General features: G+C 39.0%; 1 protein-coding gene across 1 annotated transcript; it reads right to left on the reverse strand.

Moving 5' to 3' along the window:
• Nucleotides 1-974: 974 nt before the first annotated feature.
• LOC147632452 (flowering-promoting factor 1-like) lies at nt 975-2013 on the reverse strand. Its single transcript, XM_086806863.1, has one exon. It carries the CDS (start codon nt 1503-1505, stop codon nt 1164-1166), a length of 342 nt encoding a protein of 113 aa, XP_086662989.1. The 5' UTR covers nt 1506-2013; the 3' UTR covers nt 975-1163.
• Between the last annotated feature and the right edge of the window lie 13907 nt (nt 2014-15920).

The raw sequence follows: 15920 nt of genomic DNA on the forward strand, positions 1-15920 counted from the left end.
GATGACAAATGGCTGTCCTTCACACTCGAAGAGCCTTTGACAAGAAATTTGCACACCATAACCTCTCAAAATTCCAAAGCATTGTCCTCTCACCAGCTGGCTTAAAGGGGTTCTCATCTATTATTCTTTTTCCATTCTTTTTCGCTTTTCCCCCTAAAACAATTAATGTGGTCGATGCTCTTTCATTATCTTCCTGCTTGTACTCTAGTCTCTCCCTCTCTCTCTCCCTCTTCACCTTTATATAATATATTGACACACATCTAACATATAAAATGCTTATATTATACGCTTGCGTACAGAAATTTCATAACAGACGTACAGATTTTCGACCAATCCAAAGAAAAATTCCTCCACCCGTAGCTGAGATGGGTGTAAGGCGACTTGAAATTATACACTCTGGACGCGCGCATTGGTCAAGACTGCAAATTCTAAATATTGTTAGCGATATTACTGGACTTAATCCACCGTCTATTTAATTTGCAAGCGCATCATTAAGTTGAATATATGACGATATCTACCCGTTAAAAATAAGATATATGACGATATCTACCTTTCAAAGCTGATACCCGTTAAAAATTAGCTGTGAAACGGTGGCCACAATGACGCGCTTTTAACTGTTACGATCCGTTTTCAGTGCGAATTCCTAGTCTTAACACCAAAATGTGATTAGCCTATTGAGGAGATATAATCCGTTTTCAATAATTCTTAGTAAACACCAAAATGTGATTAACCTATTAATAAAATTCTTCAACCAAACCCTAATAATGCAATGATTTTACCAAGTCTTCATTACCAATAATCTAACAAACCAGGCAGTGACAGCGTAAAGGTTCCAATTACAATCACTCTTTAAAAGAAGGCTCCCATGGCCAAGGGGTAAAACAACGCCTATGGTACCCTAATATCTGAGAACACAAAAACTGCACATTGAGACATGATTCAAGACTCTAAATAAAAGCAAATTCAAACTCCCAAAACATATTTCTTTCACTGAAGGCTCCATTACAAATGGTTAGCGTATCTCTCTGGCAAATTTTTCCTGTGATCTGAACAGGAAACATAGCAAATTTACGAACCCATAATCGGAGCTTACAAGAGTACACGGCTATGGTTAATGCAACAATAGAATAAGCTTCGTACAAGTATGCATAACTTAAATTATGCTATTGGTCCCGGACCTCAAAATGCTCTCTGTTCTTGAGCACTATATCATACATATGCATTGTTTTGAACTTTTTGAAGTCCTTTGGGAGAGAGATGAGAAGAGAGCTTGAATAACATCTGTGGTATTGCAGCTTGTCGGGATCATCATTAGGATACCTTTCCCATCCAAGAGTGAGCAATTTCTCTTCTAAATCAGCATAGGAGGACACAACTTCGCTTGTAGGAAGATACACAAGAGCCTTTCTCCTTCCTTGTTGAAAATCATGCCCATCAATGGATTCAACAAGTGGGTTTTGAACAAGCTTAGCTACACCATTTCTGAAAACCCAAACTCCAGCCATCTTTGTGTCTAAAAAGTGGCCCAAGGTGTATTTGATGGCTAAAAAGGCTAATGAATAATGCTAAAATGGTGTAATTGGTGTGAAAAAAGCGGCTGAGAGGCTAATTAAGTGTGCCCAAATGGTGAACTGATTTGAAAAAGTGAAGGAAACAAGGATTAGCTAGCTAGAGGCGATGGTAAATGCCCCTAATAATTTTAGGGGCATAGAAGTGGAGAGAGAGAGAGAGACAGAAGTATTGGAATAAACATGAGTTTTTGGCAGAAAGGGTGGGATGATTTATACTTGGAGAAACGTGTGTGGATGGCAAAGTTCTAACAGTTTTGAGTAATTATGGATGATGGGGAATGAGCGAGAAAAACAATGAGCCATCAAAAGGCAAAGCCTGACACCAGGGACAAGGGGGGTGTGACTGATTTTAGCTCACCATAGTGAGGGATTTGAAGTGCCACAAACATGAGTAGCGGAGATAACGAGGCTTTCTTTTGCAAAAAAAAGAACTTTTTCTCTTCTTTGTGGACAAAGAGGGACAGAACCAATGAAGACCAAATTGCTGTGTGTGTGTGTGTGAGAGAGAGAGAGAGAGAGAGAGAGAGAAAGAGAGAGAGAGAGAGAGTTCTGTACTGTACTGTAAGCAGATGGTAAAGGATTACAGGAGGGGATCAATTAAAGCGTTCTCAATACTAAATAGATTATCTCATCGATAGAAATTAGCTTTGTATACTAGATTATTCTATCACTGATTAGTTTTAAAATAGACTGCATAAAATACTACTTTACAAGGTAAGAAAGAGATTAGGGTTACGAGCGATGGAGGTGATGAAAAAATGATGATCATGAGTTATGTGGGCGACGATAGGGTTTGGAGCTGATGAGCATGGTGGCTAGAGCTGATGAGAAAAAAAAGGAGTGTTAAGCTTGAGAGCTATGGAGATGGGAAGCTTAGCTCTGAGGGAGCAGTAGAGAGACGCATATATAGAGAGGGATTAGGAGGGTGGTGGGCTTGTGCGCACGCTTCTGTGCTGGTGTAAATGGGCCCTACTTCTGAGGACATGCTTTGGCAGCCCATGGAGCAGGAGGCGGAGGGGCAGCAGGCGGCGACACTGCTGCATGCTGGCTGAAAGACAAAACCGCCACCCGGGCTGACCCGGCCTTCATCAATACTCCACCACCCGGCCAAAACCACCCCCGCAGGCGACGCTTTGTGTCCATGCCTTCAATTACCAAAACCGCCCCCCCAACCATTACATAACGGAACCGTCAACTGAATGCTGACTTCCCGCACAAACCGGCGGTTTTTGGACTGCCCGGCCCACCAACGGTCTCTGGCCACCGGCTGACCGACACGCCGGCAGCACCACGTAGGCCGTTGCAAAACCCCCAATGTCCCACCAAATCAGGATGAAAAACTTAACGCCCACGCCCTGCGCACGATGCAAAAACTGCCTTTAACGAATCGCGGATTCGGGGACCTCTCGTCCACGTCAGAGGTCTCACACCCAATCACAAGTGTGTTGTTCTCTCTCACAACTCTCTCTCTCTCTCTCTCTCCATGATCCATGTTATGCACGTTAATCTCCAACACACATAGGTCTATACCCCACTAGTGGTCCCACACACCTCTCTCCCAACCAACTCTCTCTCTCTCTCTCTCTCTCTCTCTCACACACACACACACACACACACACACACACACACATATCCATGATTCATGTCATGCACTTTAACCTTTAACATTCATAGGCCTATCCTCCCAACACTAGTGACTAAGTAGCTGGGGGGGAAGGTTTCACTATATGTAAACTCTTTATATCATGTGCATTTAAGGTTTAATTAAAATACTCTTAATCTGTAAATTTTTATGAATAAAACACACCCTTTTTCTATTCAACCTGTAAATACTCTCTTTAAATGGTACCTTTCTATATGTAAAAAATGTGTAAAAAATGAATTAAAAAAACCCTTCTGTTGAACCCATGTGCTACGCTTACATATTTATAAGTGACACCCTTGAGCTAAGTAGTCCCACATGCCTTGCATTCTTCGCAATCCTACACTTACACTTTTTCAGTTCTCTTACTTATGCCCCATGTTCAATTTCTTGCACATCCCCACATGCCACATGTCCACTTACTTGCATACACCTATGTACATCACTACATGATTGATATTGTGTCATCTTGTTCAAACACACTAAACAATTTGCATCTTTCTCCCTCACAATATGCTTAAGTCAATGCCATGATTCAACGACAGCCTCAACTATTTAGCCTTCTCCTCTACCAGGAACTCTTTGCACACATTAGATCGTGAAGTATTTTGATACATTTATTAAGCTCGTAATTCTAAGAATTGTGTAACATTAGACTTGCTTGTCTTAGAAAACAATATGTTTTTCTTTTCCCTTCCTTCAAGATGAGCTTGTAAAATATATAGCCATATGGTGACTCTTTACTAAACAACATCTTCTTTAAAACTTTGAGATTGTGCCATGGAGAGAGATATGGTAATTGAAGAGGCATTCAACCATGTTTCCCATGTTTCCTCTATACACTCTATCTCTCTCCCTCTCTTTCTCTTTCTCCTCCAACACACACCCTCATGCTCTCTCTCCCCCTCCAACCCACTGCAACCAACAAGCTCTCCCTCTATACACTCTATCTCTCTCCCTTTCTTTCTCTTCCTCCTTCAACACACACCCTCATGATCTCTGCACCTCTGGCTATCCTTCTTCCTCTCCCTCTCTCTCATTTTCACTGTACGCTCTCTCACGCTATCTAGCCCTCTCCCTCTCTCTCTCTCCATGTCCCTCCCTCCCTCCCTCTCTTTCTCCCTCTACAAACTTTATCTTTTTTTTTTCGTAATAGAAGATATGTTACCAAAATTACTTTACAAATGGCCACATGGCCGCTATGTGATGTACTAGCTTTCCTTCATTAATTACTCTGAACCATAGGTGTAGCTCAGAGTACCCTCATCCAATATATAGCCGTGTCAGTCTCCACCAAATGAGCTGACCACCACAAGGAAGAGACTTGCCACAATAGTAGCCCTTTTATATGACCTATGTACATTGTAATAGCCACTATTGCATCAAATATGAAGGCATTCCTAGTTAACCAGATATGCCACAAGCCTGTCCACTTGAAAAATGAAAGAAAACTAAATGTTCTGGGTTATCCGGCCCATTCATAATCTTGCCAAAAATCTAGTCTTTAACGTTTATGGGCCTATCTGTCAATGAAATGCATACGCAAGAAAGGAAACTCTACACCTTCTTTGCCACATTGGATATGAAATGAAAAGATACAGGCATGTTTCCAAGCATGTAGTACAAAACACATAATTACGAGAAGCAATCCGTCGGTTTCGCAATTGGTTCCCCAATGGTAGGTCCTCAACTAGCATGCGTCATAGGAACACCTTCCCTTGATATGGAATCTTTGTTTTACAGGTATTTATTTTTTCATATTTTTGATGCATAATGATCTTGATTTAATGTGTGTAAAAATCGGCTTAATGGAATATTATGCGAATGAGATGAGGAGGAAAGTGATCATGTTAGACGCACTGTTAAAGCTATCTTACTTGCTTAAAATTCTCGAAAAGACTCACGAATCAGCCGAAAGGCATTCACTTTCGAAATTATGATGGTAAGAAGGATGCACGAGTTCTTATTGCATGGATTAGCCAACTAGATGACTATTTCTCTGGCGAAAAGTTCTTAGAAAAGGATAAAATTAAATGTGCTTGTAATCACTTGATCGAAAGTGCTACCTTATGGTGAAATGTGATCAAACAAGGTGAACATAGACCTTCAACATGGAAAGAGTTCCACAAACTCTTAAATAAACATTTCCTACCTTCACAATACAAATCTAAGTCTCGACACAACGATGGTCTGGATTGTTGCAAGATCAGGGTATCCAATTTTGTCCAGTTTATGTTGGACTGGGACAATTCTTGGAGAGAAAATTTGGGGGGCAAGGTACTTCAAATGAGATCAAGAAACTAATAGAAAATACACATGCACTTAAATTAACCCAATATAACTTAAATTAATATAAATTAGTATAATTAATCAAAATTAAGAAAAATAAGATAAAATGATTGAAAAAGTTATCTTTCCATACTTAAAGTAATCCAAAATTTTTCATAGATGCACCTTTACAACAAGTACACTAGTCTCTATAGATTTTAGATGATTTACATCAAAAATATAATTTTACTAATTAGATTATCAATATTTGCAGGCCTTCTGACAGCTTGGAAGAATTTTGGAAAAGAGATCATTAAAAATCCAACCATTGGATTTGCAATTTTGACTAACCACCATATTCTACTAATGTATCACTCTTTTGATCTACAAGATTGAGAATTTTAAGTGGTAGTTATTATGGGTACAAAAAGTGGCATATATTATAACACTTTGAAGACCTTAAAATATTTAAGAAAATAGACAAATACCTTAAAAGTTTCTCAAAAACTCAAGTTAAGCTCTATATTATGTCAAGATCTAAGGTCCAAAGAGGGAATCTAGTGAACAAAATAGGGCACCCTGATATTGCAACCACCCGTCTACATTTAGACAACGTAATCGAGAGAATATATCAACTTATGTGGACAGGTTTTGGCAAACTTTATTACAAATGCTGGTAATTGAGAAGGTTCGCACCAAAGATCAAAGAAGAAAGTTCATAGCAGGTTTGAAACCTACAATTCAATTAGCGGTAAATATGTTTCGATCGCATTCTCTTAGCTAAGCTATTTCATTATCCCTAAATTGTGAAAAGAAAATGGTTTTTCTAAGAAACCAATGCAACACCAAACCTCGATATCAACATTTTTAAAGATTAAACCCTCTCCGAAATCAATTGATGTATCTCTTAATGACCATACCACAGGTATTAGCACTAAGATATATGATTCACAAAAAGCTAATAAACATGATTCAAATAAGTATTAGAGGTGTAACGAGATTAGACATATCGCATCAAATTGTCCATATAGAAGTTAAAGTTTATTTCACTAGGACTCAATATGATTGATGAAGATGAAGGAGAAGAATACCACGACGACTACTCAGACTCTTGAGGTAACATATTTATTGGATTTGATTATTTAACACTTGTTACAAGGAGAGTTTTTATGCATCACAAGTAGAACTTCTTGAAGGAATTGGCCCTTCCATCTTGAACTATACTTCATGAATTTTTCACTGTGTATTAGTCTTGTGGTATGGGACACGAGATTAATCTTGTGTGAAGGATTCTGATGTATTCTTATCTCTAGATGATCTGTGTGGGATAATTTTTGGTGGTATGGGACACTAGAATTTAGTACACATAGAAGTCCTTGATACAATGTCTTTTGTTATAATTAGAGAACATACCCGAATTTATATATTCTAAGACAATTGATCTCCTTTGCTCACATAAGCAAATATAAATCTGAGGTCAATTGCTTATCCAAGTAGGAGGGATGTTACATAATGTCCACCCTTTAGTTGTACAGGGATGCCCGGACACTAGTGTGCCATTCTAGTGAATTGGTATCATGGTGGGTGACTCCACATTAAATACCGATTACCTAGTGGTATTGGCATAGCTTGAGACTATACTTGACAGGTGTATGTTGTTGAGGTGTAACAAGTAGTGCCATGCTTGACAAATCTATTGTGGTCAAGTGAAACAAGTGGACTATGCTAAACAACTGGCACCACGCTAGACAATGTGTACATAATGACACTCTCATCATAGTGAAACAAGTGGTGAATATATGTTGTGTTTGTGCCTATCAATGTTTCATATTGGGATTAATTGTACAGAAGGTAATTAATTGGGATATGTTTACAGAAATAGGTGATGAGTAATGTGTGTGTGTTGCACATAAGGGATCTTGTCTATATCATATTATTTTGTATTATTATTTGTGATTTGATGATGGGTGAGAGGATCAACAGTGTGTAGAAATCAGCTTAATGGAATGTGCAAATGTGCATAAGGTTATTATATATGTGTGACAGTGCACAAAGTTATTTCATGTGTAAAGGCCCAATAGCATTTATATTTGGGCAAAGACTTTTATATGTACAAACCTTAGGAACTATCATATGGTTAATAATGCGTAAAGAGTAATACCCCAAAAGTGAAAAAAATTAAGCCCAATTTGTATGCTCAACTATTACTAGCTCCTTGGGATATTTTTATGAATACAATTCTCTAAATACTCATGTCGTGGAAGTGGAGCTACATGCATGAGGGGGGAGATTGCACCCAATCTTGGAGTCGTGCTTTGTGAGCTAAGTATTTTTATTTTGTTTCTCTCAATTATTGAATATGTTGAATATGTGGTATATGATGAGTTATTTGAATTAAATCAATTCTTGCAAGTTTCTTTTAAATTCTATCTTCCTAGAAAATTAGATCCTCTTCCTCACTTAATGCACAACGCCACTGATGACATATTCACTTGTGCTCTTCTTAAAAATTCCTAACTACATATTGTAATGTATGGATGTTCAAGCTTTGTTCCCAATAAAAAAGACACGAATGCTCACAAACTTCCAATACATTCTTTGGTCCATTATTATAGATAGTCATAATTGCCCTGTAGTTGGCTCCAACCTCATCAGCCAACCATGAAGCCAAAAAATATGACTTGAAGAAGCCTTTTTGGACCGCCAACATTGTTAATCATCTCCTAGAAAAGCACTTGTGCCAGTGTGTCCTCTTTCATTTCACAAGTTGCAATTGTCATGAACTCTTGTAGGTTGCATGCCATCATATGCCAATTGGAAAAGTACTAAAAACAAGATTAAAAATTTTCAAGAACTTAACAAGACCGAACTCTACCTTGGATCATATACATGTGCAGCCATTGTTGTCCATCCTTGCACACACCTGACGTGATCAAAACAAACCCAAACCTTCCTCAAATCCCCATCTCCTATTTGGCATATATACGGTTCACCAGATCTAAATCCAATGCACGCCCTGTAGTTGATATTTTAAACACATAACACCGATCTCACTCATCCAAAGTTTGCCCAGGAAAATGACTACCATGGAAGAACTCAAAAGCACATTGTCTCTTCAATTCTAGGATACTTGACTCTGCTCTTGCACTGAACTGTTGATCCTAGAAGCACACACCATCCTCCTAAATCTACAAGAGAATTGGACCAATTAACAAACTATGTAAACGTTCATTCACAAGAATTACCAAACAATTAAAGTCAATATGGAAAGAACATTACCTTTGACATTGAATTAGGGGATGCATGTGTTCTTGTCACACACGGGACCCTTTAATCTTCTTGAAGAAATAATTAAAAACTCATAAATTATATCAAAATTTAAAACAAAGACTTTGAATTGAATTGAAAATCAAATCACATAGCATAACATAAGGCAAGTGGAGGAAAACTCAACGGCTCCAAGTATGGACCCCAAGCTATTTAGGACAATGTTTGGGTTGAAAACCCTGACCCCATAGAAGAACTGGATATTTCAGTCTCCCCAATGCCTTGAATTCCTCTCAACATTCCTAAATGCGGCAGAGAGGTGTTAGGAACTCTCAACATCCCTAAATTGTCGGAGTTCATGGCTTTTGAAACAAAGACCATGGTGACAATGTGCTTATGTGGAGATCGCGAACTCTTCATAGCATTGAAAGCTCTTTTAAATGGAGAACTCAACGTAGGCCTACAACCATTTGCTGAAACCCACAAGACTCAACCCTACTATTGGAGTTTGCCAACTCAAGTCATAGAAGATCCAACAACCCAAGTAGAGGAGATGAGTACACCAAATCAATGTGGTCAAAATTCCATTGAATAAATTAGGTCAATACTTTAAAGGTGATGAATCTAATGCAACCCTACTTGTCACGGCCAAGCTTGAAGTCTTAGACATTGTGGTTAAAATGGATGATGGTACTGTTACCAAACCAATTAGAATGTTGCGCAACCTTAAGATCAAGGTGTTGAAACATTGGGTGAGGCATACATTCATTATGATGGACTTTTCCAAGCAACCTGATTCTTATGAAATGATCTTAGGAATACCATTTATGCATGAAGCTAAAATGGTCCATGATTGGTCCAAAAACCATGCCTACCTGCAATTTGATGAGTCAATCCTTAGAGTAGACCTTGTGACCGGTCACGTACATCCAATGGGCAGTGCTAGACTATTCAACTAGAGATCTGATACTACCATCCATTCAACCCCTTTGCGATACTGCTACACTTTGCAGCAGGGAGGATACCGATGTAGGGTAAGACTCACCCTACAAGTCAAAAGTCATGAGTGAGAAGGATGATCTAAATTGGATAGAAACGATGGACACAATCGATACTTGGGATAAAAGAGATTTAACATGGGTAACCTCTGATGGTAAGGAACTCCCTAAGGTTGTGCCATTATGAATGATTTGTGATCTACCTTTTGATGATGAGGGGAATGGTTATAGTGAACTTAAGTCCACATAGGATGACTCGAACACAAGCACCAATGGTGATGATGAGTCAAAAAAACAGAGATCGGAAGTGACACCAAATCCTCAGTTTATTACCACAAGCAAAATAGAGGTGAAAATGGCAGAGACGTAAACGCTATGCAACCAATCATTATAGAAGTCTACGAGAGAGGAAAACTACCGCCCAATGGCTCCAGTACATGGGTGCAATAGACTTACATCAAAATTTTATAGATGATTGGGGAGAGGAGTTACAATAGCTCAAGTATTGTAGGCCACCCCCAATCGATATAGTTAAAGGTGAAAGTCTCTAATGAACCAAAATCGAGTCGCTCAGCTAGAGGAAACAAAATCGTGAACTCACACAAAAGGAACGAGAGGCTAAGATTGTAGAGATGAAGCAACAAAGAAAAGTAATATGAGCTTGATTTACATCTAGAACCTGAGCATTACAAAAGTAGTACACCATTATAGGGGAATGCAAGTTAGTGTAATGCAAAACGTAACCTCCCAAGTGAGAGTGGAGGAGTCTATGATGGTCTTGCACAAGGGTCAACATAGAAGTGGACTTGGCTGAAGAAGAACCTAAGCTTATCTACATAGCCAAGGACTTAAGTAAGGTTGAGGAGGCTAAACTTGTAGCTCTCAAGGAGTATAGGGATTGCTTTACGTGGACTACTAGTGTTGTACAACACACCATCCCAATGGAACCAAATGTTAGACCAGTCTAGCAATGGCCTATCCAATGAATCCTAAATATGCCAAAATTGTGAAGGAATAAATTGACAAGCTTAATGAATGCGGATTTATTTATGAGATTGAACAATCAGAGTGGGTTTCACCTATTGTGGTTATGCCCAAGAAACTTAGAGTGTGTGTTAATCTCAAGAAGGTGAATGTTGCCACCCCCCCGCTCACGCAAGGATCACTACCCCTTGCCTTATTTTGAACATGTGCTAGAGAGAGTTTTAGGCAAGTAAGCTTATAGCTTTTTAGATGGATATTGAGGCTATAATAAAATTTCCATTGCACTTGAAGACTAAGCTAAAATAGCATTTGCTAGAGAAGGTGGGGTGTATGATTATTGTGTTATGTCATTTGCCCTAACCAACACAGCAACCACATTTCAAAGACTGCCTTTAAGGACTTCTTAGAGATTTTGTTGAATCTTTCTTAGATTATTTTTGCATTCATTCATCTTGGAAAGAACATCTCTAGGCATTCTTAAGAAAGATCTTTGAAAGGTGTAGGCTTTATCGCATATCATTGAATTGTTTCAAATGCCAATTTTGGGTCAAGCATGGAGTGATCTTGGGACATATAGTGTCCAAAAATGGTATTTCTACAGAAGATGAGGGAAAAATCAAAGTCATTTTGGACTTACGGCCGCCCATAAACTACAAGAGAGTTCAAAGATCTATGGGTCATGTTGGCTACTATCGACGATTCATATTATTCTATGATGAGATAGCTAGACCTTTATACAAGCTACTCATTACATTTGTGTGGACCAAGGAGTGTCAAGAAATCTATGATCTATTGAAGCAAGCCTTGGGATGTCATTTTCCATGTGCATATTGATGCATCAAATGTTGCCGTTGGATGCGTCCTAGCCTACCACAACCAAGTGATTATAAATTGGACTACCCTATTAGTTTCGCAAGCCATTAATTTAATGAGGCTGAAACTAATTATACCACCATAGCGAATGAGGGGTTAACAATGGTTTATGTTGTTAAGAAATTTAGGCATTACCTTCCTGCTAATAAATTTAGGCATTACCTTCCTGCTAATAAATTTGTTTTTTATATTGATCATCATCAAACCTTCTTATACCTTGTTAACAAACCATGCTCCACAAGGAGAATCATAAGGTGGTTATTAATTCTTCTCGAAATCAATTTCACCATAGTTGTGAGGCCTAGCAAAAAACATGTCATGGTGGATCATCTATCATGTGTACCTGATGGTGAAGCACCAATGGAAGTTAATGATGATCTACCTCATGCTACGTGACTATTCTACGTTGAAGCTATACCAAAGTAGAGTGAGAGAATTGTTAACTTTCTTGCTAATGGATCCTAACACTAAAAACGTTAAGGCACAATCTAGCAAGGAAATTGTTGAAAGAAGTGGAGCCTTACCAATTATTGGAACCCTTTAAAAGAGAGGTAAAGATGATATACTAAGATGCTGCCCTAGGGAGGATGAATACTTGTACATCTTGGAACAAGCACACCAAGGGTAGCAGGTGGACATTTTGCAGCAAAAATCATAGCTAAGAAAATACTCCAATCGGGGTATTAGTGGTGGCGACTCTCTTTAAGGATTTTACACTCTTTTGTCAGAGGTTGTGATGAGTGCCAATGTTGTCCTTGCATCCTATTTGAGCAGACCAACCTTTTGCAAAATGGGGTCTAGATTATTTTGGATGAATTACTCATGCTATGTATGACGAACACAAGAAAGATATATCATTGCACCAATAGATTATATTACCAAATGGGCTAAAGCACGAGCTTGAAGGAAGGCAGATGCCTGTGCAACTGCCAAATTTCTTTATAAGAACATCATAACATGCTTTGGATGCCCATTTGAGATAGTGAGTGATTAAGGGAGTCATCTTATCAACGATGTCATCAAATATCTCACTAGTACTCTTATGATATCGAGTCACAAGTCAATAGCCTATTACCACACGCTAGCGATCAAGCAAAGAGGACAAATAAGGTCTTAATATCTATACTTACTAAGACAATAGAAGCTTGACACAATGACTAGGAGCTTAAACTCATAGCAACTTTATAGGCATATCGTGCTAACAATCATGGATAGAGCTCTCTTAACTACACATCCTAATCACACACTAATCTAATCTAATGACGAACAATCATGGATCGAGCTCTCCTAACTAGACATCCTAAACACACACTAATATAATCTAATGACATTGCTAATCTAAGGTGGATAGAAATGAAGGAGACTCATTGTGAGTGTGTGCTAATTAAGATTAGAGTCAAGTTTAGTTTGGTTACAAGATGGAAACTTGTACTTATAAAAAGACTTGAGACGTTGTGGAAGTGATATGATTCATTGCTTGAAATGGTCCCCTTTATATGAGAAGGTACACCCTTGGGATTGTACATCAATGTGGGTTAAATCCCCTTGCTCATGTGGTTGCATGCTATGTTTTGCTTTTGCTCGGCTTACTCAATTCACTCCCTACCTTTTCCTTATGCTCTTTGGCACCACATTTCTCAACACCCCCCCTTGGTGCCAAATCTTTGGGCTACTCAAGATGGTTGGATGTCGGTTATAAAATGTTGTTTTGAATTTTTTCTTTCTACATTCCCTATGTGTTGTGAGCAACTTTGGCTCATGTGCTACTTTAGCACTTCCCCCCCTTAATGGTGACTTGACCTATCTTTGAGGCCTAGAGGTCATCTCTAAGAGTGAGGTCCCCCCATTGATAAAGACTTGACCTATCTTTGAGGTCTAGAGGTCTCTTCTAAGAGTGAGGTAACAAATTTTTGGCTATTTATTCTACCTTGGCTACATCATCGGTGCCATAGGGTAGTTACAAGCACTTTTTGTAGGAAGTAGGATTTTTTTAATAACTTTTTTTTTGTTTGTTTAAGATATGGGTTGTGAGGTAAATATTTGATGCGAGGCTTTTTGTCGCTTCTCTTTCTTTGATTGATGGATCCATTTTTTTTGTTTGTTTAAGATATGGGTTGTGAGGTAAATATTTGATGCGAGGCTTTTTGTCGCTTCTCTTTCTTTGATTGATGGATCCATTTTTGTCACTTCATTTTTACTTAGGGTCATTGTAGAATGATTTCGATTAAGTTCTTTCTTTGAACTATTTTTCATGCTGGCATCTCATCCAATGTTTTAGATACATTTGCTGTCAATCTCATCCTTACATGTCTCCCACATGATGCAACCCTTATACAACATGCCATGAAATAGACAATGCTGCATATAATGTGCATATGACGTGTGTTTTGAAGAGAACCAAAAATAGCCTACAAAATGACATGAATGCCTCTCTACATGTGAACAAGACTTTGTATAAGCCCGTGTGAACAGGGGATAAGATTTTTGTGTGGTTCGTGGTGGTGCGATTGTGATGTCTCTCTGCCTATGCGTTGAGATAGTGTGCAAGAAAAAAAACCAAGAAGCAGCTACTGTTTTGTCGAGTTCTGCACTAGCCTTCTGCTTCTTCTTTGACGTTGGGGCTAGCTATTTGAGATGCAAATTTACCCCCTAATCTCTATTTAAGACATTTAAACTCTTGAAGCTCTTTAATGATTAGCCTCCTGGACCCCATGACTCTCAAGGAATATAGTGGCGTCTCGACACAGGAGGTTGAGGCCCGAGGGGATGGGCCTTCTTGTTGGCCTACGTGATGGAGTCCCCTTGACTGGAGAGATCGAAGGATCTAAGGTTCCAGCCAGCAGACCAACTATCTAAAGATTTCTTCTCTTGTGGTGTATTATAGTCATCAGCACTCACAATACCTCTGCTTGTTCCCTCTCCAAATCTCCTGCACGCTTAGTGGCCTGCTCTCTCTCTCTCTCTCTCTCTCTCTCTCTCTGTGTGTGTGTGTCCGTGATCATTTGTTATCACATCACCATGTAGGGTCCTACTACTCTTGACTATTTTGTGTTGCACGTAGCTAGCACTCACTTTCTTTGCAGCTTTGGCCTTTGTAGGCTTTCACATTCTTTACAAGATTGAATGAGTGTTTGATTTACAATAGCTTATTCATTTGCACAAGTGTTGCTGAACCGTGCTGAACCGATAGCTTCTCTTCTTTTTACTTGATAAAAGATAGATAGTGAGAGAGAACACACACACAAGAGTAAACTCTATTTTTTTGATGTAACCCTAACCATAGAGGGAAGTCATATCCACTCTCACACAATGCATAATAGAATAAGACCCACACACTACATGTGTTGTGTTCACACATCAAATAACCCTAACTAATGTCCACACACTATGGCCACATGAACGTGACCATTTATTGCCACTCTCATGCTACTGTCTACCATGCTATCACATATCGTGCCTGGCTCGAGCTGTCATTGAGCTTCTAATCTCAAAAGACCCTCTCAAGCTCATGATGTACAGCCATAGATAAAGATGAGCTTGGGCTATCAACACTTCCCTTGAAGCTCATCGCATATGTACTTCCAACGTGGTATGGAAGTACTCAAACTTCTCTATCCCAAGTGGCTTCGTAAATATGTCGGCAACCTGCTCTTCAGTCTTCACATCAAATCAACTGTACCATCCAACACTTTCTCCCTAACAAAGTGATAGCGGACCTCTATATGTTTGTTCTGCGCCAACTGTATACTTGTCATGTTGTCACAGTGTATGAAAACCTTGCTCTCAATAGGCTCAACCAAATCAACTAGGAGTTTCTTTAACCATACTCCTTCATAGGAAGCTATGGTTGCTCCTCTGTACTCAGCCTCTGTACTGGATAAAGCAATAGTGGATTACTTCTTGCTACTCCAACTCAGCCTCTGTACTGGATAAAGCAATAGTGGATTACTTCTTGCTACTCCAACTCACCACTGCACTCCCAAATATAAAGGCATCTCTTGTCTCATAAGAGCTACCTGCCCAATCTGTATCTGTATACCCATATACATCTAAGCCTTTACCATGCTCATAAAGACAACCATAAAGTGTAGTGGTCTTTACATAATGCATGATCCGTCTCATTGTGTCCAAATGAGGCTTCCTAGGGCTTTGCATAAACTGACTCACTAGTCCCATAACATAACTCCAGTGGCCATGTAATAGTTATGTAAATGACGCCGCCAACCATCTTCTTGTACATAGATAGATCTTCTAACACCACCAAAACCAGCCCTCAACTTCACATTTTGCTCCAAGGGTGTACTCATGGGTTTACAC

Source organism: Cibotium barometz, chromosome 13 (assembly GCF_041138505.1).
Source record: "Cibotium barometz isolate CiBa-2024 chromosome 13, ASM4113850v1, whole genome shotgun sequence".
Classification (NCBI taxonomy): domain Eukaryota; kingdom Viridiplantae; phylum Streptophyta; class Polypodiopsida; order Cyatheales; family Cibotiaceae; genus Cibotium; species Cibotium barometz.